Here is a 27,992-nt window from a genome sequence, read left to right on the forward strand (position 1 = left end):
TTTTTCAAGAAGGGCAAGTGAGAAGAATAATATGTATGGACCACTTTTTAAAATTTCAAAATGGAAGTTTTTTGAGTCTTGCATGCAACAAGCTGTTGTCCTAAAATTAGCTGTCAACCATATTGTAAAGTTAAGAGGGCTAATTTCTAGAAGTTTCTAATTTCAAGATCCTTATGAGGGGCTGAATTAGTAGCCCACATGGCTTTCACAGTGCTTCCTTAAGAGGAACCCTAAATATAATGGGTCTGGTTTTATTACAGCAGGGCCCAGCTGCAGAACCTTGTTCTTAGAAAAATGCTGATGCTTCCCCTTTTTTCTTTCAGTCCAAGATTTACACTCGCACACCAACCTTATATTTGGACTTCAAGTTGGACCAAGGAGCAAAGCATTCCCAGCCTATTCCTGAAGGTATGATGGGTTGTGGGGTTCAGTAATCATATCAGGGCAATGAAAAGCCAGAAACCAAGGGACGCTTTCCCAGGAATGTGCTTGTTTCTGAATCTCAGCACAAAATTCTGCGAAATTTATTTATGTTGAATTATGTTTACATTAGCAAATATTCTGGGTCTTTTCAAGGTGAAAGAAAATCAAGACAAATTCACAGAGTATTAGGGCCTGACCTTTGGCCCACACCCTCAATTTACAGATGTGGAAACTAAGGGACAACAGATCAGTTACTTGCTCAAGGGCACATCAAGACTTAACGGATAAGGGAAAGCAAGTAAAACACCATGTCTTCTGAGATTCTGGCTGCTATTAAATCACAGTGTTTCTCGGGCTAATCCAGACCTGTGTTACTTAAGAACAAATGCATACTTGATTGAGATGCAAGTTTTGCTTGATATAGGTATGGTTATGGAAGGATAACCTTTAAGTTAACATTTGAATCCAAGGATTAATCAGAAAACTTCCCAATATTTAGAGTCACTTTTATTTGAAAAAATGGTTAAGGCTGGGGGTGAAGCCCAGTGGTCAAGCACCTGTTTAGTACGCACAAAGCCCTAGGTTCCATCCCTAGTACTTCAGAAAAAAGATGGCTCCTATAATTTATTCTTGGTTTTTATGTGAGATTTGCAAGACGAGTGTGCCATACTGTTGTATGCAGTGCTTTTTCCTTCTATTTTTTCATATGTATATTTCATTAATGCATATTAATTATACAGGATATCGGGTGTCACTGTAGCATTTTCATACATGCATATAACTTACTTTGATCGGATACATCCCCCTATTGAGCTCACTTGCCCTCCTCTTCGCTTTTCATTCTTTTTCTCTAGCATCATAATCCCCCTTCTACATTCATGTCATCTTTTTGTTTTCTAGATTTCACATTTTAGGGAAAACATGAGACATTTGTCTTTCCAAGTCTGCCTTATTTCGCTTAACATGATGATCTCCAGTTCCATCCATTTTCCTGTAGATGACAGTTTCAGTTTTCTATATGGCTGAATAATACACCATTATGTATGTGACCACATTTTTATTACCCATTCATTCGTTAATGGGCACCCAGGTTTATACCACAACTTCACTATTGTGAATTGTGATGGATTAAACATTAGGATGCAGATATCTCTGTCGTAGGATGACTTTCATTCCTTTGTGCATATGCCAAGTAGTATAGCTAAATCATATGGTAATTCTGTTTTTAGATTTTTGAGGAGCCTCCATACAGAGGCTGTACTAATTTACATTCCCACTCACTATATGAATTCCTTCCCTGCCCCGTATCCTTGGCAGCATTTATTATTCTTTGTATTAATGATGATAGTCATTCTGACTGGGGTAAGATGGAATCTCAGTGTAGTCAGAGTCTTTTGCCTGAGTCTTTAGTATCTTGTAAGTATAAAATCATGTCATCTGAAAATAAGGATAAGTTCATTTCCCCCTTTTGTATTTGTATCTCTTTAAATTTTCTGTCTCTTGGCTGATTGCTCTGGCTAAAATTTCAAGTGCTATATTGAACAGGAGAGTTGAGAGTGGACGCCTTTGTCAGGATCCTGACTTTAGAGGAAATGCTTTCAGTTTTCCCCCACTCAGTATGATACTGGTATGGGTTTCTTGTAGATAGCCTTAATTATGTTGAGGTAAGATCCTTCTATACTTCGTGGGGATGATGAATTTTGTCAACTGCCCTTTCTGCATCTGTTGAGATAATCATGTGATTTTTGTCCTTGGTCCTATTTATGTGGTGTTTCCCATTCATTGGTATGAATATGTTGAACTATCCTTGAATCCCTAGAATGAAACCAATGTGATCATCATGTACTATATTTTCAATGTGTTGTGGAATTCAACTTTAGAGTATTTTATTGAGTACTTATGCATCTGTGTTCACTAAGGATATTGGTCTGTAGTTTCCCTGTTGTGACCTTATCTGTTTTTGGTATTGGGGTGAGAATAGCTTCACAGAATGAATTTGGAAATATTCCTCCCCTTCTGTTTCATGAAATAGGTCGAGGAGCATTGGTGCTAATTCTCCTTTAAGGGTTTGGTAAAATTCAGCAGTGAATCTATGCAGTCCTGGGTTTTTCTTTGTTGAGAGATTACTTGTACTTTTGATGTTTGATTCCCTCCAATCCCTATCTTTCCTTCATCCCCTACCAGCACCCCTCTTTATATATCCCAGATCTAGTATACAGTCCAGATCCATCTTTGGATTACATCGTACTGTATTTTTTCCACCCTTCTTTCTACACTAACATATATGTGCATGCAGATATATAAATATAGGATTATTTTGTCATTGTTTTATTAAAATGGAACAATATTAAATACTTTTTTTGCATCTTACTTTTTTGACTGAACAAAACCTCATGGAAACCCTTCCCAATCTATATGTGGCTCCTTTTAACAGTGATATTCTCCTTCATGGTTTACTGCAATAGATTTAATTATTTCCTAACAATGATCATTAGCTTTTTCCCTAGGGCTCAGGTACTGAAAACTAGTCTGCACCGAACACTTTTGTACATCTGTCTTCCTGTGGGGTATATATTTTTGTAGGACAGATTTATTTTGTAGGACAGAGATGGTCACCAGGTATATGAATGTTTCATTTTAAACAACATTCCCAGGTGGTAATCCAAAGAGGCAGTGACATTTCTAAGGGCAGCATAGGAAAGTAGATTCCTCTTGAGCCCCTTGCAGGAAGAATATGGTTCATCTTATTCGTGGTTTCCTTTCAGCCATCACCCTATGTTGCCTCATGAGAGGCATCCATTTACAAATCTGTCCTGGTGTTTTATTTTGTCATAATGAATTTTAAACATGAGATTTGTTTTCAAAAGCATTTTTGGAGGGATACAAAAGCAACTACCTTAGAAATGCACGTTAGTGTTGAGTCTCTGTAAACTTGCTTTAACTGAGTCTATTATAAACCTAGCTGTGAATCAAAAGCCTGTCTTTTCTAAGACATCACCTCCGGTTATAATGAGCTTTCTCTTTCTGTCCCCCTTTCGCTCTTTCTCTCTCTCTCTCTCCTCTCTCTCTCTCTCTCTCTCATTTCCATTGAATTAGGTGACAAATTCAAAGTTTGAGACTTACTGGTCCATTGCCAGACAGATAATTAACTTAAGTATTAGGTATTATAAAACACTTATTATTTGCACATTTAACAGTCCTGGCCGCCTTTAATCAAACATACTGGATGTAAACTTATGCTGTATAAATTTTACTATGAAGTCATTTAAATCAAGGTCACCCTTTGTCTTCTTTTAAAAACCACATTGCCACATCCAGTTCTACTACAATCTCCAAGGACTGTCTAAATTCATTTTATTGGGATGCTGTTTTGCATCAAATATTCCTTGAACTGTGTGAACCATTGGCTGGATCCTGGACATCATTTTGTCATAATATTTTGATGATTTTGTTACTCATGGTAAAGGGATTTGACATGGGTGTCTGGTTTATGTTTGGCTTTTGGCATAAGCTTTGCAGTCTAATTTAATGTAGGCTTGGTTATATCATTGGATACAACAGATTCATTGGATAGAGACAGAAGCATACATTGCTACCTTCCCATCCGTGATATCAAGAAAACGCCTGTGTCGCAAGAGAAATCCAGTTAAGGGAGCTTGGAAACATTTTTCATGAATCAGACTAGGTTTTATCTGAATTCCTTCCCATGAGTAGTATTAGAATCGAATTTACCATGTCTTTATTTCCTTCAGGCTAGGCATGTTTCCGTGGAGTTGTGCTAATCTTGCAGAAAACAGATGTTTCATGCAGTGATGATCTGGAAGACAGTTGATATCAGGAACTGAGCTGAATGGCGCATCACTGACAAAGAATCCAATTTGTCGAGTCTCTGACAGTACCAGATTCCTTTCACACTGGCCGCATGTTTTTCATATTAACTCTTGGCTAAAATAAGAACAAGGAGGGTTTAGTTTTTTAAATGCAGTCACTTCTACCATGTCTTGCAAGCCAATCTGATTTTTCTTGCTGTTAGCTGATGCACAGATGACACTGTTACCATTCATTGTGAGGGACGTAATTCTACATTTCTAGGAAAAATATCAATATTTTCCAAGAAACTTATGTGTTCGGTTCCTCATGTCCCCTTTGTCTTCTGACTGACTGCATCGAAGTTTGACCCTCAAAAGCCACCTTCCTTCACAATACATCTGCTTCTGGGTACTTAAAAGCATAAGGTAGAATGTTAAAAATGAACTGTTTAATGTGGAAAAATTTTGTTTTGTGAGTCTTTTTCTTTCCTCACCTATACTTTTCTTAACAGGATATATAGATCAACAGACAAAATTGTTTTAGAGAACATGCAGTTTATCCCTCTGTGGTAGACAAAACATATGCCCCACCCTCAAGATGGTCATAACCCAACCCCCAGAACCTGTGAATGTTACAGGGCAAAGGGCACATTGCAGATGTGACTGAATTAAGGCTCTGCAGATGGGAAGTGCTGGGGTTTGAATAAGTGTCCACGAAGGCCCATGTGTTAAAGCCTTAGTCTCAGTCTGTGACTATTTGGAGGTGGGAGAAGCTTTTAAGGAGTCGGGCCTAATGGAAAGAAGGCAAGTCATTGTGGATGGCCTTTAGAAGGGGATGTTCGGACCTTGGCCCCTTCTCTTTCTCTTTTTTTGGTTCCTGGTTATTATGAGGTAAGCAGCCTTTTCTGCCATGCACTCTTACCAGGATGAACTGCTTCACCACAAGCCCCAAAGCAACCTAGTCAGTCGATTGTGACCCACAACCTCTCAAACCATGAGCCAAAATAAACTTTCCTGTTTTTAAGTTGCCACAGGTATTTTGTTACAGTAATAGGAAACCGACTAACACACAGAGATTAGAGTGGGTAATCTAGGTGGGCACAATGTCATTATCAGAGTGTGTACGTATAAAAGGGAGACAAGGGAGTCAGAGCAAGAGAAGGACATGTGACAATAGAAGCAAAGTGATGTGCTTGTGACTTGTTGCAGCGGCAATAAGAAGCAAATACTACTTCTTAAATATTGTCAATATATTTTTGCATCTGGGTTTGTCTTCAAGGGTACAAAAGGAAGGAGCCATCTCTTCCTCATTCAACTGAAAAAAATAGATTTTAATGTTGTGCATGTAGTAGCTATTCAGTAAGTTATATTAGGATATACTTACATCTTATATTGGCTAGCTATATGCCTTACAACAAATTGCCCTAAACTTAATGCCTTAAGAGTGCATGGATTTTCTCACAGTTGTCTCTCAACTTAGCCGTGTCCTCTGGCTCAGAGCAGTGATCACAGTGTCAGCCAAGGCTGCAGTCATCTCAAACCTCAGCTGGGAAGGATGCTCTTCCAGGCTCATGGTCATGTGGCTGTTGGCAGGCTGGAGTCCCCAGAAGATTGCTAACCGGAGCCTGCCCTCTGTTGCTTTCCACATGGGCCTCTCCACAGGACAGCTCCCCAAGTGGCCGTGGCTTCATCGAATCACACGTGTGAGAAAGCACAAGAGGATCAGCAAGACAGAAGCCAGAGTCTTTATGCAACTAATCTCAGAAATGACACCCTGTCACCATTGGTGTGTTTTGTTCACTGGGAGCAAATTACTAGGTACAGCCACACTCAGGGCTATACCACGAGGCAGGAGCCATGGGGTGATTTTGTAGGACATTTTAGAGTTAATTGCAGTACTTAGGATCTTGGTTCAAAGTGTAACATATTTCTCCGTGGTCAGTGACTCAGAAATGAGTAAGGATTGTTTTCTTTCTCATTTCTGTGCTGGGGATGGAACCTAGGGCTTTCTGCATGCTAAGCAAGTACTCTTCACTGATCCACACCCCAGCCCCTCATGTTTTTTTAATGATTTGAATAAGTCTGGAGAAATACATGATGAGTTTTCCTTGGTGTTCTTGCCTAAATGGCTTTTCATGGTTACTCTCTCCTGTTAAGGAAAATGCCCCAAAATGAATGATTCACGTAGAATTTTAGATTTTGTGGTATTTTCGTAGAGAGTGAGAAGGCTGATTTTTGTTTATGCCAAATGATTTAACTTATGGGTAGTTTTTTTTTTTTTGAGGAGCTCTCCACTTAACAGTAGTGCATTAGAATATTTGATCACAGTTCCCCTTATATTTACAATACGCATATGAGAGTTATGGATATAAATCAGTACATTTTCAGAGCAGTGATGAACATGACCCAGAGGATGAAATGTAAAGTTTTCCAGCAAGAAGTTTCATATAATTTTCCTTTGTGTGGGTTGCCTTTTTCATATTGATTGCATGAGCTCTTTATATATTCTGAATAAGTTATTGTCAATTATTTGTGTTGCAAATACTTTCTCCCTTCTGCCTTCACTCATCTGTGATATTGTATTTTAATATGTGTATAAAATTTCTTCAGTATACTAATCTGTTCCTTAATGACTACGACTCCTTTAATAATCATTCCTTAACCCCAAATCATGAAAATATTCTCTATATTAGTAAGTGTTCTGTCATTTGACCTTTCATATTGATGTATGTATTCCTCCTGGAATTAGTTTTCTTTTTAAAATTATTTTTCATTAACAGATAAAATTGTGTTTATCATGTATAAGATGATGTATATATTAAGATGACTAAATCAAGCTAATAAACATGCATTAACTCACATAGTTATTTTTGTGGTGAGAACCTCTAGCATTTTTCAAAAATACAATACATTATTATTAACTATAGGCACTGCATTGTAAAAATAGATCTCCTGGAATTATTCATAATCACTGAAATTTTGTATATTTTGATGCAGTTGGTTTTTATGTATAATTGCATTTTTTAAATTGAGTTTTTGAAAAAGAAGGAAAATAGCAAAAGCCCCCACAATGCTGGGGAATGTCATGAAGATTTCAGGAGTTATAGTTCTCTGAATCATTCTGTTGTAATAGTAATCACCACAGCTAGAATTTATTAAGTGCCTAGTGTTTACTAGAAACTGCTAAGAACTTTCCCCATATTAACACCTGCAGTCCTCACAATCCCATGAGAGAAAGACTGTGATTATCCCATTTTTCAGATGAGGAAACTGAGGTACAGAGAGAGTAAGTGACTTGTTCAAGATCAATTAGCTGGTGAGTTATGAAACTGAGGTTCTAATCTACATAGTCTTTTACTGTGATTCTGCCATCTTTTCTTGTATCAAACAAATTAATGAACCTTAAGGGACTAAAGCTCTATGATCATATTGGTAAATAAACCCAAGATTTGGCAGATAGGTAAATAAATTACTATTCTTGAAAATGTTTTGAGTTTTAAGTGAGTAATTTCACCAATTTAAAAATTTATTGTGTTTTTCTAATATATTATTTTAGGAGGGAACAGATTAAATTGATAATGTAAAGTAAGAAACTCATAAGAATTTAAACACATTGCAAGTTTGACAGGAGTATATTTTCATATTTCATATGTGCAATTTAAAATTTTTTCTCTTAAAAACAGTGATGTATCTTAATATGTTCTAAAATAATCTTAGGGATATTTATGACATTCCCCACTAATTTCAGGCTTCTGTTGGTTTTTGACCCTTTATTTAATCCTTAAAATTCTATGTATCTTAGATATCAATCATTTGAAAACTTGGCTTTAATCTAACTTCAAATACTTGAGAAATAATTTCTGTTTTACAGTTATATATATAATTTTGTGATTGTGTCTACATTATTTTCTGAGCAATTAAAATGAGTTATAAATACTATTTACTTGAAGGGGAGACAAGTTCTGTTGAAATAAACCTAAGAAATAATAGCAGCATGAATTACTTTAGTTCAAAATCATCATATTAAATGTCTTTTTGGTAGGAAAATATCAATGCTTCTATGTAGCCTCAGTCTCTAAAGAACAAGATAAACTTCAAATGAATTCTAATACATTTTCTTTTCTATTTTATTAACAATTCAATAATCAACAGAGTTTGTTCTTCAGTGAATTAGTCTCTGTTCTGGGTACACAGAATGGTGTCTTCTGAAAGTTAACATTACACATAGCTTACACTGTTAATACATTTCTCATTCAGAATGTTAAATTTCATTTATTTCATAGTTTTTCTGTCACCTCTGATGCAATGAATATTTATAGCAGTACAAATCAGAGTAGCTAAACTTGAAAGTGGTCTACATGCCCATCAACCGGTGAATAGATAAAGAAAATGTGATATTTATACACAATAGAGCACTACTCAGCCATAAAGAAGTTTGAGTCATTTGTAAGAAAATGGATGCACCTTGAGATCATACTCTTAAGTGAAATAAATCAGACACAGAAGGTTAAATATTGCATGGTTTCTCTTATATGAGAAACCTAAAGTCTAAATAATTTAAAGAGCAAAGTAAAAGATAGATGATAAGAAGCAGAGAGATAGACTTTATGGTGATGGGAAGGGATCTGGGGATGAGGAGAGAGGGAAGGGAAGTATAAAGGATCAAAATGCAGTATGTACATGTACCAGTTTCCCATGACGAATATATTTAATATGCATTGGAAACACACTAATGAAATTTTTAAAAAGAAGAAAAAGAATCTTCATTACTATGACTATGGACCAAACTATGGCAGCTCTTTCATTTAAAATACAGAATCTTTTTTATCTCCTTTCAGTTCCCCATAATGAATGTATCACGATGTACTGCAAGCAGGTACTAATAAAAATAAACAAAAATAATAAAATAAAACAGGGTTTTTAGGGATGACTCTTACTGTTATATACCTCTGGCTTATGAACACAGACTGTGGATGAAACACATTACGTATATTTCCTTCTAAAAAGCCAGTTGTCTCAAGTGTCATTACGTGTATATCAGCCTGTGCATCATAGGTGGACATTTGGCTACTGATGTCACTCACCAAATTTGGTTAAATAGGCATTCTCTTGTTTTCTTTAGATAGAATTCTCACAAATCCATGTAATAACCTACTTTGTTCCTAGACTTCAGAGCTGCAAAATTGACACCTCTCTTTCTCTTGATGTTTATGTTTATAGATAAGATGGGGTTAAATGCCTATTTTTGGCGAGCTTGTAGATCTTATAGTGAGTTTTCCTTTGCCGTATGACCATAAAACTTAATTTATGTCACCAGTTCTAGATTGTAATGTTCACTGAGACACAAGCAGCACCCTAAATGCCATCATCTTCTTGGGGGGGACATTTTGGGAAATGGTTACCTGGCCTAGCTCTGCTCAATGTACCATGCAATTTGAGAGAAGACTAGTTAGCTTGGTGTTGAGGGGAGTCCTCTGGGGAGCCTGGGACCATCTCTGTAGCTGTGACCCTTTGGCCTGGGTCACACCTTTGTCAGAAGCACATAACCTCTGATCTGCTTCAGTTTGGAGGAAAGTGGAGTGTGAAAGAATGAGCAGGAAAAGGAAGTGACATTTGTTAAAATACCTCCTAAGTGCCAGGCATTAAGTAGAGAAGGATAAAAGCATACAGCACACATATGTATGGGCATTTGTATGCTGAACGGATGCACACTGACCCTTGGTCATCACAAGAGCCCTGTGTTGTACCTGTTCACCTTATTTTATGAATAGAAAATACACTTGAAGTGAAGAGTCTGGTGCTAGGTCTCTCCACGGGTGTTGTGCTGATTTTCAGACCTGCACTTTCTGCCTGTAACTGTGTGTTAATTTTTGTTGTTTTATGCTTACCTTAGTTGTTTTTGTGTGTCTGCACAAAGTCCACTTTAAGGTTTCCTGCTGCACTGTCTTTTTTCCATGCCCTAGGAAGGGTTTGCTGGGTTGGAATTAACCATGGAGTTGGGGCAAGAGGAGACTTACGATATAGGAGAAGAGAGGAAAGACCAGATTGAGGAGAGTCTGTCTGCCAGAGCTAGGAGTCTGGCCTTGTAGTGGAAGAACAGGGAGCCAAGGATTTCAAGGGAGGTTATAGAAGGTCCTGTTTACTGTGTGTGGGAAACGGATTTCAGGCGATTGGTTAAGGTTTCTTTTGCCTGTATAGTTTTACCTTGAAAGGAAAGAAAAGGGCTGAGGGTGTAGCTCAGTAGTAGAGCACTTGCCTAACGAGCACAAGGCCCTGGGTCCATTCCTAGAACCTCCCCCAAAGTGAAATAAATATGTCTTCATTATTTCATCCTTTGTATTTTCTGTCTTTTAACAATTTAAAGTACTAAAAGTAAATGAAAAATCTTCTTTAAATCTAGAGGGGAAAGGGAATAGCAAACAATTTGTTCTAATGATGAGTAAACATCAAACTTAAACTAAGGGACACTTTATAAAATAACCAGTCTGTACTTTTAATGACAAAAAGAAAACCGGCTACTATTTCAGATGCAAGAAGTTTAGACATGACCTTTAAGTGCTATGTGCGATCCTGGCTAGGGAATTTGTTTTCCTTTTCCTCATAAAAGTTGTTACTCTGACAACTGGCACAATTTGAATATGTGCACATAGAAACAGTCATAGTGTTCTACCAATGTTAACTTCCCAATTTTTTAGATAAGTGCTAAGGTTTTTAGAAAAATGTTTTTAGAAATACATACGGAAAGTCATTTCAGGGCAAGAAGCAGCATGTGTGCAAGTCACTCTGAAATACTTCAGAAAGAAGAATGACGTAACAGGAAGAATGATAGAGCATGCGTGATAACAGGCGCGCTTTGTGGGAGGCTGAATGCATGGTGCATGCAGTTCTCGGTAGTTTTGCCACTTTTCTGCATGTGTGAAATTATTTCGAGGTAAAAATGAAAACAAAATAATTTGTAGGAATAAGGAGGGAGAGCAAAGGATTAGGCAGGTCTGCCTCCTGCCCTAGGAAGTCAGACATTAGATCCAGGATGAGGGAGTCAGAACCACGGACGCTTTGGGATCTGGCAACCAGTATGCCTCAGAGTTTGGGGAGAAGCACATTCTTTTCATAGTCCCATTGCCCCCTCTCCTTTCCTCCACAGAGTTGAGTTCTGTAATGGATTTGGTGCGTTGCCAGGCTATCTTGCTTTACTTTCTCTCCACATAGTGGATAATTGCAAATCTACTGACTGGAATAATGAACTCTAAGATGGAGGTAGGAGGAAAATGATCTGGATTAAGCCAAGGAATGGAGGCTGAGAAACTCTTTCCCTAGAAATATTTGCAAGTAGGAATCTTCCTGGAAATGAGAGTGAATCCCACAGATGATTTACCTATTTAAAAGAAGGATTGTACATTTTTTATCTTTGGCTAAAGGTGATCTGACTTAAATGTATTGTTGACTGGCTTAACCATCCTAGGGGGCCAAAGGAAAAATATGACTTCCCTCCCAACTCATTTATTATTGTCCAAGTGCAGGAAAGAGCTTCCCAGCTGCAAGGAGACAGTAGCTTGGCAGCTATACTTGTAGAAGAAAAGAAAATGTGGGGTATGTGACTCTGACAAAACAATAAAAATTTGAGAATGGCATCAATTCCTGGTGCAGAACATAAAAGTGGGAGGGGAATTGAGGGAATAAAGATGACAGGGACCTGAAATTTTCACAGGAGAGCTGTTTGCTGATGCAGTCTTGATCTTAGCAGAGAAGTAATTCCAACAAAATGTGATTGTTCATAATGTGATTGTACGCTGCACATTCACCCAATTTGGCATTTGTTTTCTTTTGAGGTAGTCTTAAGAAGCAGTGGTTAATGGAATTTAGACAAGGTTTAATAGAAGCGTGTGAACACCATGCTGAAGGGAAGATAAAAGGAAAATTGCCCAGTGTTCCTATTCCATTACTTTTAACACTTTGCTTTCCAACCAGCAACATGAATTGTATTATAACTGGTAGACAAACTCTGTGACCTATAGAATGAAGCAAAAATATTTGAATGCACTTATAAATGGACTTGGCCATCCTTTTCAGCAAATGTTCGGTCCTTCTGAGTCATATAAAAAGATTTAAGAAAAAATTGCCCTGGGCAATCATGTGTGGCCTAGATTTCTGCTTAGAGGATAAGCAGGAAGCAAAGGAGGTGGAGGAGAAGTGAGATTGAAATAAGTAAAATGGTCCCAAATAAAAACTCTTCTGAGCATTTGAGAGCTTTTAGTCTTTGTCAAATGCAGAAATGATTAATGTTTTAATACCATGAAACCATGAGGGGAAGCTTGGCGCTATAAATTGCATAACATACTTACCGTGGAATGCTGTGCAGTCTTTCCCAAGGAAGAGCTTTTGCTCTGTAGTTTTTACATGGAAAGGTATTCAAAACGGAACATTGAGTTTGTTCTCATTTTTAAGCAAAGATTTTATAGGGCATAAAAGGAAAAAAGCACTTGAAAGCATAAACAGAAAATTGTTAACACTGCTTATGTCAGAGTAGGTATGAGGATGGCAGGATACTCCATGCTTTCTGATCCTTAAAGCAATGTGTTACTGTTTTAAACCTAAAAAGAGCCATTTGCACTTTGAAAAAGAAATTCCAATACTTTTCAGTGGCAAATTTTTTTAAAAAGTAAAGGACAAAGGAGTTTTGTTGCACCATATAATTATAAGACAAGCTAAATGGGAATAGGGAACCTGAACACCCTTTAGAAAACAGAAAGCAGAGCGAGTCCATCTAAAAAGGGCTTATAGAATAAGGCTGTAAATTGTTGGCATGTGTGTTCAGCATCTACCGTGAACCTCTGACCCCATCCCCAGATTGTACAATTTGAACAACTCTGCCTGTGCTTTATTGAACTTTACATCTCTTCTCACCACAACGCACACCATGGAAACTATTCAGTCAACTCTGGGAGACTGAGCTTGGAGAGCTAGATGAGAGAGAAAAAGAGTGTGACCTATTAACAAATAGCATTGCTTCCAGAGGGAGTAAATTTATTATAGTAAAATCTCAGAGTGGAAAAACTGAGTAAGAGGAGGAAAAATATCCTCTGGCATCTGCTCAAGTGTGTTTGGTTGGCCATCCTCAGATTTTCTTAGTGAGACTCTATTTAGGCTAAAATTTTATCAAGTATAACTTATTTTGTGCCATTCTTGGGTCCTCCTTTCTTCTTCTGTATCTGCTTTTGTTTATTCTGTCACCATGTTGTTGGTCTTCATATAGACTCCTTCCATTAGTGACCTCTGTCCCACATTTCCCTTTTCATATCTCCTTTTCCACTGAAGGCACATGGAGTGATATCTGAATTCTGATTTGGGCTTTCATGTCTAGATTGATGTCTCTCAGTGGAAACACAGCATCTCTTCTGAGCCATGGGTACAGTACATACATATTCAGGAAAATCAGATGCTGGTGCTGAGAGTGCAAATAATAGATTGCTCCTGGATCCGAGCTCTGGGCCCTGTGGATCATGACAGGAATCTGGTGAATGCTAGGTACCCTCTTCCCAGAAAAATGCACACACTTGAAAATCTGTGTGGACAATTCCAGGGAGTTCACAGGCCATCTGAAGCCTATTAATCCCCCAAAGATTTTGCATCCCTGCATCCTGGGAATTGATGCATGTTCTATTTTAGGATAGATGCAAAGGAATAAGCTTCCTGAAAAGTAGAATTCAATTAAATACAAAAAACCCATATTCCTAGTATTATTCACACTTCAGACTACACGGAGGCACAAAAAACTGAACGTAAAGCCAGACTGGAGTGTTACAGTTAATAGCATGATGTTAGAAATAGAAGGAATAATTTGTTAAAACAAATTTTGACATATAGATGTATGGCCAAATGAATTGTACACTTCTGCTGCAGGTGGCTCTTAAACATTGGAAGCCAGGTTTTTAGGTTTAGAAATGTATTTGTGTATGTCCATATATGCGTGTGGGGGGTGTGCGTATGTGCATGTATGTGTACGTGCATTTTAAACAGCTCACAGAACTAGAATCTTAAAATATATGTCCAAAAGAAAAAAATGAATTTCATGTCCCATTCCTTTTGTATTATGGACACTAACATTTTAATGTTGCTGGTTCCTTTCCAGGATGGACAAGCTTCATTTATACCATATCTGGAGATGTGTACATCGGTAAGTTATGAATATGTCATTTTGGCTTCAACTTCAATTTTATTCATAGTACTGAAGGGGTAAAGGTAGATTGAAATCACTGAATACTGTGCCTCCTTCTCTCACACACCAGCTGTCTCACATCCCAACACAGGTATACCCCAGGCAAGCTGTCTCACAGCTTTCAGAATGTTCACTGAAGAACATAATACCAGTAATGACACAGCCATTTCACTGTGTCCTGTGTGCAAGCAAAAGGTGCACAATTATATGTGGTGACACCTCACTAAGAGGTTGGCAACTTCCATGCTGATATAGGGGTGGAGCTAGAGCAGACTGTAATAGGAACAGGAATCTGTCTGTCTCCTGGAAGGTAGGTGGGATTGGAAGGTGGATTGGAAGTCCCAGATGTATCTGCAATATCTCAGAGTTGGTTTCCTCCTATTCTAAGGGTTGCATATGTATTGCTTATGGAGTCTAGTCAAGAAAGGATGTTGAACATCCAATCGAGCCTCATTTTATAGATGAGGAATGTGAAATCTAAAGGATTATGCATCGGTAGACCTGGAACCAGAGCCAAAGGCTCCGCAATCCCAGTTTCCATGCTGCTCCTTATAGTGTTTGTCCAATGACAATGAGAGGCCACACCATTTTACCTTTTCAAATCAAAATCCCTTTGGGCCAGGCATTTAGCTCAGTGGTTATGCCACCTGTCTCGAAAGTGCAAGGACCTGAGTTTGATCCCTGGTACCAAAACAACAACAACAACAACAACAACAACAACAACAACAACAAAAACCAAATCAAAATCCCTTAGCCAACTGAGCAGCCAAAGAGACAAGGAACAGCAGGTTAGAGAGAAGGGCTCACAGAGCAGGCTGGTTCCTGCCTGCATCCACTCCCATCCTCCCCATCCTCCTAGAAGCAACCACTGGTTCCAGGGAAAGACTCTGGGACTGGCAGAAGACTGCTGCAGTAGACGCTGTGAGTGCCCCACCTGTATTACTGGACCCTTACGTCCTCAGTAGCCTGTGACCAACTTTCAGCTGCTGCGATCTGTACCATGTTCTCTGACACTTGGGGAAGCTGCTCTGCTTCCATCAGGCAGGATGAAATGACTGGAGAATTAACATCCTGGAAGCTACTTGTTTGGGCAGGATACCTGAGAGGCCTGTGTGAGCAGCCCATTCCTAGCCTTTCCCAGTAGGAGTATGCCAACCTGCTCCCAGTGGGAGTGCACTTGATGAGACCTTCCGTTCCTGTCCAACTCTCCTGACTTCTGCACTGCCATTCCCTGGGATTACCTCCCAGATAAACTCCTTGCACCAGAACATGTATCTCCAGCTGTGCATCTGGGAGAACCCAAAGTAGGAGAAACAGCCTCCCATTCCCCCCCCCTCCCTAGTGACAGTGATGGGTGGTGTGGAGCATCTCGGGTACAGGCCAAGGATCCCCATTTCTGAGGCCTTCGGTTGTGTGCTTTCTAACCTGTTTCTGCAGAGATGCCCCCCGTGAACTTTGTGGCCCCTAACAAGGCCACCTCCTTGGGCAACACACTCTCTGCTCCAAGCCGCTGGCTTGCTGATAACATCTGCTCAGGGCTAGAAGACCGCACCCAGAACTCTTTATTGAAACCATTCTTTATATTTTCCTACAAGAGTGTTCAATTGCCAGAAATTTTTCTTCTGGAAATAGTATTTTGAACTCATTCCTAATATAATATAAATGGAGTTTATTTCTCTTTCACTGAGTAGCATTTCAAAAGCAAAATCCATGTAATTTTAGCATTCAACAAAGTGCGAAACAATCTAGTAGTAGTGTCATAAGTTCCTGTGCACTCATATTAAACTGTATTAATCATCTGGAAGTCATGAGACATTATTTGTTTTTATGATCTTGAAACTCCTGAGACTCACATAGTAAGAATAAGAAAAAAACATGTTTATGGATGTAGCACCTATGATTTATGATTCTGAGAGCAAAAAATAAACTTTACAAAAGGAAAGTAATGTAGAAAACACATGGACTCTAAGGTGGTAAGGGTTCCAGAAATGCTTTCAGCGAATAAGAAAGTGTAGGGAGAAGCAGACTTTCTATAAAGGTTCAGATAGCAAATATTTTCATCAGCTTCAGTTGCAACTACTCAGCTCTGTGTAATACAGAAGCAATAGATAAATAGGTGACTATTCCAGAATACTTTGTGAATTTCCTGTATTTTTCATGTATCATGAAATGCTAGTTTTAAATTTTTTTCACCCATTTACAAAGTAAAGACCTTTTTCTACAGCAGCTCAGAATTGATTTTGAATTATATGACACTATAGAGGATAAAATGGTGAAAAATTTACAAGTAATTTTTAAAACCAGTTTTAATAAGTAGTTACAACCTTGTTTCCTGACAGATTTTTAGTCCCAGAAGTCAACAAGCGAAAAGCTCTGCAATTCTTGGGGTAAGAGTGACCCACACAACCACTTGTTTTTCGTGAGGTGAGGCAGGATTTTCCTGAGTCATCTCTACTTGCTGGCCCGCTCCAATGGGCCACAAGTGGAAAACAGTTGGCAGAAGATAGGGTTGTGGTGTGTAGCCTTGAGTGAAGTTGCATTTGTCCAGAGTAAACTGGACCAGGGAGAGAATCCAGCTCACAAAACTAGCCTCTTAGGACTCTTCTAACCAATGAGCAACCAGCCAAATGACCTCATTTGAATTTTATCTTCATCCCTTCCTCCTACCCACCCCAATAGGGGCGTTGATGAAAAAAAACAAAAATCCAAGAACAAATCACTAGAGAAAAAGAAATGACAAAACAGAAATATCTGTCGAGTGCCTACTGATTTATAAAATCCAGAAAATGCTTTCTGACTTTATTGCCTCAATTTTATCTTGCTTATAAAACTAGATTGGTACCAGCCAACCACAGATGGCAGGAACTGATAAGCAAGTTAATTGGCCTTTCAAAATGTGAAGCACTTCCAGTCTGTTGAAGTAGATGTTGTAAATATATAATTAGGATATCAGGATAGAATAAATAGGCTGCAATTTGGGTTGAGAAAATAATCTGGGGAGACTAAATTAAGTGGAAATTTAAGAGGGCTATTTAAAATATTAATTGCTACAGGACATGCTTAAAAAGGACACTGGTAAATTTAGTTTGGCTCAATTAATGCTGCAATCAGAAGGGTAGAAGAGTTTAGGTCCTGTGTCCTTGAAGCTTGGTACACTTTATCAACTTGAATGCCAGTCCCTTAAAATGACCAATGTCATGTGTACTGTTTGGTGCTTCAAGAATACATTTAGAAATATGAAAACATTTGTCTGTGGTTATTGAAACAACAGCTAACTGGCTTATGAAGACAGTAAAAAGTTTACACTTATTTATTTATTTATTTGTATTAAATTCTTTTATTGGTACATTGTAGGTATACAACACAATTACATTTCTCATTGGGAATTGTACCTTTATATAATGCATCTTGGTTCTTATTTTTTCCCCATTCCTACCCCTTCTTTCACCCCCTCCACCCTTCCCTATTTACAAAGACTTTTATTTCCATTTTTTCCATTTCTCATCATTTTTTCCTTTCCCTTCTTTCCTTTCCCCTGCCCCTCCACTGCCCCTACGCCTTTGGACCTTTTCTTCCTATTTTGCATTATCGATTATTCATTCTAATCATCGGTACATTTTAGGTACACAATATAATGACATTCATCATTGGAAATTTGCACCTTTCCATAGTCTCTCTTGGTTCTTATTTTTCACCCTTGCCCAGCCCTCCCTTCAACCCCTCCAGTCCTCCCTATTTACAAAGATTTTGTTCCTATTTTTCCATTTTCTCATATTAATCCCATTCCCTTCTATCTTTTCCCCTAGCCCTCCCACTTCCTTCTCCTTTGCCCCTTTTCTTCCTATTTCACATTACCTATTATACATTTAGTCCTTATTTATACTTTCAGTTTCTCACACCAGAGAAACTATTCGGTATTTACACATGTGTGTCCTATTTGTTTCACTTAGGAGTATTGCCTGAATGTGCATCCACTTAGCTATAAATGTCTCTAATTTCTCATTTTTGATGGCTGAGTAGTACTCCATTTTATTAAAAAAACCACATTTTCTTTATCCAGTCTCCAGTTGATGGGCATTTAGGCTGTTTCCAAGTTTTAGCTATTACAAGCTGTGCTGCTATGAACATGGGTGCACATATATCACTGTGGTATGATTCTTTTAATTCTTTGGGGAAGATCCCCAGCAGTGGAATAGTGGGGTCAAATGGGACTTCCAGTCCTAGTTCTTTGAGCTATCTCCATACTGATTTCCACAGTGGTTGCACCAGTCTACACTCCCACCAGCAGTGGAGCAGGGTTCCTCTTTCCCCACAGCCCTGCCAGCATTTGTTATTGGTTGATTTCATGATAGCAGCCATTCTTTCTGGAGTGAAGTGGAATCTCAATGTTGTTTTCATTTGCGTCTCTCGAATGACCACTGATGTTGAACATTTTTTCATGTATTTATTTGTTATTTCTACTTCTTTGTGTGAGAAATGTCTGTTCATTTCAGATGCCCATTTTCAGATTGGGTCTTTAAATTTGGGAGGTCTGATCTTTTTAAGTTCTTTATAGATTCGAGATAGTAGACCTTTGTCTGAGGAAGAGCAGGTGAAGATTTTTTCCCACATTGTGGGTTGTCTCTTCACCCTGCTGGTGGTTTCTCTTGCTGTGCAGAAGCCTTTTAATAAGAAGAGATCCCATTTGTTGATTGTTTGTGCTAGTTCACGGGCACTGAGGTTTTGTTCATAAAATCTTTTCCTACACTGATGTCTTCAAGGGTTCTACCTAACCTCTGTTGCAACTGGTTCAGAGTTTCTATTTTAATATTTAGATCTTTAATCCATTTGGATTTTAGTTTAGTGCATGGTGAGAGATACAGGTCTAGTTTTAATCTTTGGCAAGTTGAAGCCCAGTTTTTCCAGCACCATTTATTAAAGAGGCTATCTTTCCTCCAGTAAGGGTGTTTGGCTCCTTTGTCAAAGATGAGATGGCTGAGTGTGTCTGGAGTTGTTTCTGCATCTTCTAATCTGTTCCACTGGTCCTCAAGTCTGTTTCTTTGCCAGTACCATGCTGTTTTTATCATAGTAGCTTTGTAGTAGAGTTGCAGTTTGGGGATTGTGATACCCCCTGCCATGTCTCTGTTACCTAGAATTGCTTTTGCTATTCTGGGTCTCTTCTTGTTTCAAATGAAATTTTGGATTGTTTTCTCGAGGTGTATGAAGTATGCTGCTGGGATCTCAATTGGAATTGCATTAAATCTATATAGCAGTTTTGGAAGTATGGCCATTTTCACTATATTAATCCTTCCTACCCAGGAGCAGGGGATGTCTGTCCATTTTCTGATATAATCTTCACTCTCTCTTTTCAGAGTGCCATAGTTTTCAGAGAAGAGGTCTTTGATTTCTTTTGTTAGGATGATTCCTAGGTATTTCAGTTTTTTGGATGCTATTGTGAAAGGAATTATTTGCCCTATTTCTCTCTCAGTGAGTCTGTCATTGGTGTAGAGGAAAGCTATTGATTTTTGTGTGTTGACCTTGTAACCAGCTACTTGACTGAATTTGGTTATTAAGTCTAGAAGACTTTTGGTGGAGTTCTTGGGGTCTTCTATATAGAGTATCATGTCATCTGAAAATAATGACAATTTGACTTCTTCATTTCCTATCTTTATTCCTTTTATTTCTTTCTCTTGTCTAATTGCCATGGCTAATGTTTCCAGAACTATATTGAACAAGAGAGGTGATAGTGGACATCCTTGTCTTGTTCCTGATTTTAGTGTGAAGGATTTCAGTTTTTGACCATTTAGTATGATATTGGCTGTTGGTTTTTCATAGATGGCTTCTATCAGTTTGAGGTAGAGACCATCTATTCCAGTTTTTTGTAGGGTTTTTATCATAAATGCATGTTGGATTTTGTCAAATGCTTTTTCTGCATCTATGGAGATAATCATATGTCCTTGGCTCTATTGATATAGTGTATTACACTGATTGATTTTTGTATATTGAACCATCCCTGCATCCCTGGGATGAATCCCACTTGATCAGGGTGTATGATCTTCTTGATGATCTTCTGCATTCTGTTTGCCAGTATCATATTAAGGATTTTTGCATCTATGTTCATTAGTGAGATTGGCCTATAGTTCTCTTTTTCAGTTGGGTCTTTCTCTGCTTTGGGGATCAAGGTGATGCCTGCTTCCAGGAATGAATTTGGGAGTATTGCTTCCCTTTCAATTTCACTGAAGAGTTTAAACAGTAGTGGCAGCAGTTCCTCTCTAAATGTCTTGTAGAATTCAGCAGTGAAGCCATCAGGGCCCGGGCTTTTCTTAGTTGATAAGTTTTTAATGACATTTTCAATTTCATTGGTTGATATTGGGTTGTTCGGAATTTTTAGGTCTTCTTCGTTCAACTTTGGTAATTCATATGTATCTAGGAATCTGTCCATTTCTTCTGTGTTGTCCATCTTATTGGCGTATAGGTTCTGGAAGTAAGTATTGATGATCCTCTGGATTTCTGCTGGGTCTGTTGTAATTTCACCCTTGTCATCCCTAATTGCATGGATTTTGGCCTTTTCTTTCCTTTTTCTGACAAGGTTGGCTAAAGATTTGTCAATTTTGTTGATTCTTTCCAAGAACCAACTCTTGGCTTCATTGATTTTTTGTATCATTCTCTTAGTCTCCATTGCATTGATTTCCCCTCTGATCTTTATAATTTCCTCCCTTGTATGAGCTTTGGGGTTGTCCTGCTCTTCTTTTTCTAGAAGCTTGAGGTTCAGCATCAGGTTGTTTAATTGGGCTCGTTCTGTTTTCCTAACATGCGTCTTCACTGCTATGAATTTCCCTCATAAGACAACTTTCATTGTGTCCCATAGATTCCGATATGTTGTATTGTCATTGTCATTTAATTGAAGGAACTGTCTGATTTCTTCTTTAATTTCCTCTGTGACCCATTGGTTATTCAGAAGTGTGTTGTTCAATTTCCACGTGTTTATGAAATTTTTTGAGTTTCTTTTGCTATGGATCTCCAATTTCATGGCACTATGGTCTGATAATATACAGGGGATAACTTCAATTCCTTTGCACTTCCTTAAACATGTTCTATGTGTGAGTATGTGGTCTATTTCGGAGAATAACCCATGTGCAGCTGAGAAGAATGTGTATTCTGATTTTGTGGGGTGGGAGACTCTGTAAACATCTGTTAAATTTGTTTGTTCAAGAGTTCGATTGAGTTCTAGTATTTCATTACTTATTTTTAGTCTAGTTCATCAATCTATGTGTGACAGTGGGGTGTTGAGGTCCCCCACTACAATTTTATTAGTGCATATATGACTTTTCATGTCCGTTAGTATTTGTTTTATATAGTTGGGTGCACTAGTGTTTGGTGCATAGATATTTATGATTGTCATCTCTTCCTCTTGGTTTCTTCCCTTTACAAGGATGTAGTGTCCTTCTTCATGTCTCTTAATCAGTGTTGGTTTGAAATCTACTTGATCTGCCAAGAGGTTAGCTACTCCTGCTTTTTTTCGGGTTCCTTTCTCATGCAGTATTGTTTTCCACCCTTTAACTTTCAGTCTATGAGTTTCCTTTTGAATGAAGTGTGTTTCTTGTATGCAGCATATTGTTGGATTTTGCTTCTTGACCCATTCTGCCAGTCTATTTCTTTTGATTGGTGAATTGAGACCATTAACATTGATGGTTATAACTGAAACATATTGACTTGTCATTGCCATGACTTTTTCTTTTTGTTGGGTTCTCCCCCTTTACATTTAATTTCTTGTCATGCCAGATGGGTTCATTCTGCTTTGCTTCCTGGGGTTGTGATTCTCAATGTCTGTTCCTAGGATATTGTGTCATATTCTTTGTAGTGGTGGTTTGGTATTCACGAAGTTCCTCAGGTGCTCTTTGTCATGAAAGTATCTTATTTCTCCCTCCATTTTGAAAGATAGTTTTGCAGGGTACATCAATCTGGGTTGGAGGCTGTTTTCTTTTAGGGCTTGGAATATATCACTCCAAGCTCTTCTTGCCTTGATGGTTTGTGTTGAGAAGTCTGCTGTGATTCTGATGGGCTTTCCTTTGTATGTGATTTGTTTCTTTTCTCTGACTGCTTGGAGAACTTTGTTCTTCTGTTGTGTTTCTGGAATCTTCACAATTATATGCCTAAGTGTAGTTTTTTTTTGATCAAGGCTATTTGGAGTCCTATATGCCTCACTTATCTGTATGTCAAGCTCTTTCCCCCTGCTTGGGAAGTTTTCTGCCATTATTTCTGTGAAGAGATTTTTTATGTCCTGTGCACTCTCTCCTGTTTCTTCATTGAGCCCAATCAATCTTATGTTATTCTTTTTTGCATCATCTAGCAGTTGCTGGATTGATTTCTCATGTTCCCTTACAATTTTGAAGCAATTTTTCTTTTCCTGGTCACTAATTGCAATCTTATCTTCTATATCTGAAATTCTGTCCTCACATTGGCTCTTTCTGCTGTGTAGACTTTCAATGGAGTTTTTCATGTCCTGGAAATCGATTTGCATCTGTTTTATGGATTCCATTTGTTTCTTATGTTGGGATTCCATCATGTTCCTCAGCTCCTCTCTAGATTTATTAATCATATCTTGCACTAGGGGCACAATTTCTCCTGTTATCTGAGAAATTATTTCTGATTTCATTTTTTCCAGATCCCCTTTTGTTGCCAGTTCAGTGTGTCTAGGTAGTTGAGTATCAGAGTGTTCCATCTCATTTCCCTTTGGGGTTGCTGTAGGTGATCTGGAAGTCTGGTTTTGAGACTTATTTACGTGTTTTCTCATTTTGACTGGGGCGGGGGTCTGTTAGCTCCTGCAGGGATTACCTCTTCTGAACTGGGTGAGGTGGGACAGGGGCCGGGAGCAGCGGTGGGGATGGTGACCCAAAAGCCCTTTCCTGTGGGCTAGGAGCAGCCAGAAGGATGGTGGCCGGGAAACCCCTTCCTCTGGACCAGGAGCAGTGGGATGGTGGCTCAGAAGCCCCTACCTCTGGGCCGGGAGCAGTGGGAGGGATGGTGGCCCGGAAGCCCCTTTCTTTGGGCCAGGAGCAGCGAGACAGAAGGTGGCCCAAAAGCCCCTTCCTCTGGACCAGGAGCAGTGGGATGACGGCTCAGAAGCCCCTACCTCTGGGCCGGGAACAGTGGGACTCAGTACCTTGGTCTGGTGTTCTGGGGTCCTCTGCGTTTTTGTAGTGTGGAATTAGGTGGCCGTCTGTCTGCAGCGGCGTGATTTGGTGTCTTCCGCACGACTGGGGACCTCGGTAGGGTGTGGGCAGACCTGCCCATCTACAGCAGGCTGATTCGGAGTGTGTTCCGCGCGACTACACTTATTTAAATAGGTAGTTATTCATGCTTAGTTGGTGTTCAGCTTTTGTTTGCGACTCTGGGTGGTGTTACGGAGTTTGACACAATTCCTGGAAATCACAGTAAAGCTTGGGAAACATACATGTGTGCATCAGGAGCCCTCTTAATTGTCTTTCACTTACTCAATTAACTGGACTGATGAGAGCCCATCATGCTTTGGCCAGTACCTTGAGGACAGTGCCCAGCCACCAAGATGATCAGCTCCTCCCACAAGTACAGTTGGAATGGATTTAAAGGCAGTTCTGTTTCTCCTCTGAGTGTTCCTGCCAGGGCACCAGTAATTGCAACTGTGTAATTTAATTAGACAATATGAAAGTTAATGAAATAAGCAGGGAAGAGAGGTGATCTTCCTAGAACAAGTAAGTCAAATGCTTTGTACAGTGAATTGCTAATTAAAATGTCTGAATTAATATAAGAGAGATGACGGCAAGAGATTAGGGCAAACTGTAATAATCTAGCAACATTTAGGTGATGTACTATGGGTGTGATTTAAAAAGAAAGAGCATGTTCCTAATCCATCAGCACACTCATCTTAACTGTATTTATAAAAAACACAAAGGAATGTACACTTGCACTTTAAAATAAAAGTGTTTGAGGCAGTTTGTCTTTTTCAGTTAATAGTCTCTATCAGATAAGAGGGCTTCAACCTATACATATAAAATTGATGATATCCAAACCTGCAATGGCAGTACCAGAATGTGTGGAGCAGAGAGTAAGTAGGCCAGCAGTTCTTATGAGGAGGAAAACCAGAAAAAAGAAAGTCAGCATATGCAGAAGGGATTAACAGCACTAAATTTAAAATAGGTTTTAAGATATTTTTCTCTTTTATGATTATTTAGGCAAAAACATTGCAATTAAATTGTTTTTAATTAAATTTTCCTTAACTGTACTATTAGATTTAACATTCCTGGCAAAGCATCCCAATGGAAACTATTTATTATCTGATTTGGCTATATTTATAATTGAAAGTATATGTGCCACCGAAGCGAGCACTATAATTGAAAGTAGTCAGAAACAATTAAATATATTTTGTTTGAGACTTATTTTAGTTTCAGGAGATCACCATATGGGTGAAATATCATAGAAATGACCTGGAAATGGAGATAGAGTCAGTCTTTGCTGTGATCTGTTTTAAACATTTCATCTAATCACACAGAAATGAAAGGTACACTTAAGATTATTAACCTGGAAACCTGACTCCAGTGTTTATAAGAAAGCTCTCCCTTGGGGTGGAAAATTTCAAATAACCTTTTGTGTATCACCACTGTGATTTCATTCATACATTAGTAGAGAGAATGGGCAGCAGTTGCATCCCGTATAAAGTCAGGATGAGAGTCCTTTGAACAAGCCTAACCCTTTGTTTCTAAATTAAGACATCCTTACAAATCAGTCAATAAACACTGCAGTCAAACAAGCTATCCTGATGGGGTATAGAGAGTTACCAACTCAGCCTTATTTTGGAGGGCTGCTTCCCATCAGCTCACTTTACTGAAGCATAGTGAAGGAGTTTATAATTGTTTTGATCTGTGTATTGAAAGACATTCTACATGATAAAATGAGGGGCCAGGAATGGAACACGTGACTGATATAGGAATTAGCTGAGGGTAAAGACATGGCTAATTACTCCCAGGAGATCTCAGTAAAGCACACCTAATAAAATGCTGCTCCATGTCTCAGTTAAATATTATCCAACTCTAAGTGAGATTCTTTAACTCCCAGACTTTTCTTTATTGCCAAGTCCTGCATAAGTAGAAAATCAATTGAGTTTCTGTCATTTATTCCTCTGATATTTGTTGATCTGTATCTTCTTTGTTGGGGTATCTGTTTACACATGCGTATAACATACTCCGACCATATCTTTGATGGAAAAGAAACCTTTAGTGTTATGCTGGGGCTGACCCTCGCCAGGGTGCAAGAGCTGATTGTGCACATCTTCCCTGACCTCATGGTGGTAACTTGAAATTGGCCAAAAAAGTATGTACACCCTGAAAATTGTCACAAACTACAAATCAAGTTTGTTCTCCCCCTAGTCCCCCCACAGCCAGTTATTAAACATTCACCAGCACATCACTGCCTCTGCGACAGAGCTTCTTAATCTTTTCTGTGCCATGGGCCTTGGTGACATCTGCCAAGCACCCTCCCCAGAATATCTTTAAATTCAGTGAAGTTATTAAAATGTTAATATTATTGGGTAGTTCCTTTTAGAAATGGCTTGCCAATTAAACGTATTCCAGGTCCTTCTTACCTCGAACAAAAAATTGAACAAGACAAGCCAAAAACAGTGGCAAAACTTTATTTGAAAGGAGGGGGTGAGGGAGAAACTGTCTCTGGAAAGCAAACTTGGGCCAAACAAGAAAGAAAAAGAGAAAAGCAAAAATAAAAGTACACCCTGGGTCTGGGAGACTCAGGGTGGGTTACCATGAAGAGTCATGGATAGCAGGCTCCTCCTGGTATCTGTGTTCTTATATGTCATCTACATCTTGTGGGAACCCACAAGAAGTTTTGCATATGGAAGCCCGAGAGACAGTGCTGTGTAGATCCTGGGATCCTGCCATGCCTCTCTTCCCAGCTAGCCTAAGCCATGCCTTGTCTCCTATCTCCTTAAGAGTAAGTTTATGATATAGTTTTATGTGTGCTTCTTGGATGACATTTGAAATAACACGATCTAGCAGCAAATCTACTTTAATTCTAAGTAGTGCTTATCATAAACTATATGGTTCCTACAATACTAACATAATATTCAAATATGTGTGATTTCTACTGGAAACAGTCTAGCTAATACTAGTGTGGTTTGTTGACTACATTCATGGTTGAAGAAAAGCTACATCTCAATATTAGGTGTTAGTAAAAATATGTGTGTTACTTCCTGAATTCTAGTCGTCATGGCGGGGTATTGGGAAAAGTTTTCAATTAGCAATAATCGCGCCTCGGATAAACCTCATTGACTATGAAACTGCCACTGCGCAAAGCTGTACTCCCTGAATTCTGTGTGCAGAGTCCTGGAGAGCACTTTAACTCCATGTTGATAATTCTTGCACTATCAGAATCCTATTTCATGTTTTCAGGCATCGGCGTGGATCCTGATGCCAAACACAGGTTATCTACAAAGTAGAGGTGAGAAGGGAAGATAGCTCTACAAGATATAGCTATGTTTGGACTCCAACCAATATGCCGCAAATTCTTAAATATGTTTCTGTTTCTATAATAATTCCTAGGGTTGTTGTTTTCATTTCAACAGATACTTCTTTATTAGTTGTTAATCTTTGGCTCCAACAGGTCAAGTGAATGCCCTTACTCATATCCCCAAATGTGTTATCCCCCTAGAACATCTTTAAAAGTTGTTCACCCAATTTGGAATCTTCCCTCTGGTATTCATTCACATGGCTACTTTTTTACCCAACTGGAAGACCCACCACAAATCTCACAACCTCTCTGCAGCCTTCTGGGGCTGTTCTAGCCCACCTTGGCCCCTCCATTCTCCAGCCTCTCCTTGCAGCACCTCTGCTGTAATCATTAGGTACTACATGCCTCCTTTCCTGTGAGAATCGTGTTAGACTCTTCTCGCTCCCACTGTTGCCAAATCCTTTACATTCTTTCTCAGATCTGTGTTTCTAATCCATCACTAGAATTTCCGCTCTCCCAGTTCACACTGTAACTCATTTTCACTTAGACCATTGTAGCAAACTCGTAACAATTCATCATAACTTCAGTCTTGTCCCCTCCAATTCACTCTGTGCTTTGCTTACAGAATTATTTTTCCAAGACACAGATTTGATGATTTCACACATGCACACACCCTCTTCAGTGGCTCTCAGTTTCACATGGATAAGCATGACGTTCAAGGCTTTCTTTGATCTAAAACAAGCCTACATTTCCATCATTCTTTCCAGAAGAATGTTTGAGCAATGGTAGAAGGTTTACAGTTTTTCTAGAAATGCCCACACATTACATTTACCTAATCTGTCTTCTTTTATAAAATGCCTATTTCCCAGCTTTGCCTCTTGTAGGCCTATGTAATCCTGCTCTATTCAAGTCTTACCTCCCCCACAACAAATTCCCAGGTTCCTAGACCCCTATGGCTCCTATGACTTAATGAACCCCTATGGCTCCTGTTTTCTCAATGAACTTTATTATTACCTTTAAGGGTCAATTTCATTTGTATGATTTCATCTGTGACCCTTAGTACAGAAGGT

General features: G+C 38.8%; 1 protein-coding gene and 1 pseudogene across 8 annotated transcripts in view; one reads left to right on the plus strand and one right to left on the minus strand.

The window, feature by feature from the left end:
- Positions 1-27,992, plus strand: part of Pir (pirin) — a 104,542-nt gene that overhangs the window by 59,519 nt on the left and 17,031 nt on the right. For all 8 annotated transcript variants that reach the window (XM_004866096.4, XM_021245379.2, XM_021245381.2 and 5 more), the window contains 2 exons: positions 324-408; positions 14,362-14,406. In XM_004866096.4, coding sequence (XP_004866153.1) covers positions 324-408; positions 14,362-14,406 — 130 coding nt within the window. The remainder of the gene's footprint in view (positions 1-323; positions 409-14,361; positions 14,407-27,992) is intronic.
- LOC147823274 (U4 spliceosomal RNA) lies at positions 26,649-26,770 on the minus strand (annotated as a pseudogene).

The sequence above is a fragment of the Heterocephalus glaber genome, unplaced genomic scaffold, assembly GCF_053883595.1.
Source record: "Heterocephalus glaber isolate CG9 unplaced genomic scaffold, H.glaber_assembly_v1.0 deba00001594, whole genome shotgun sequence".
Classification (NCBI taxonomy): domain Eukaryota; kingdom Metazoa; phylum Chordata; class Mammalia; order Rodentia; family Bathyergidae; genus Heterocephalus; species Heterocephalus glaber.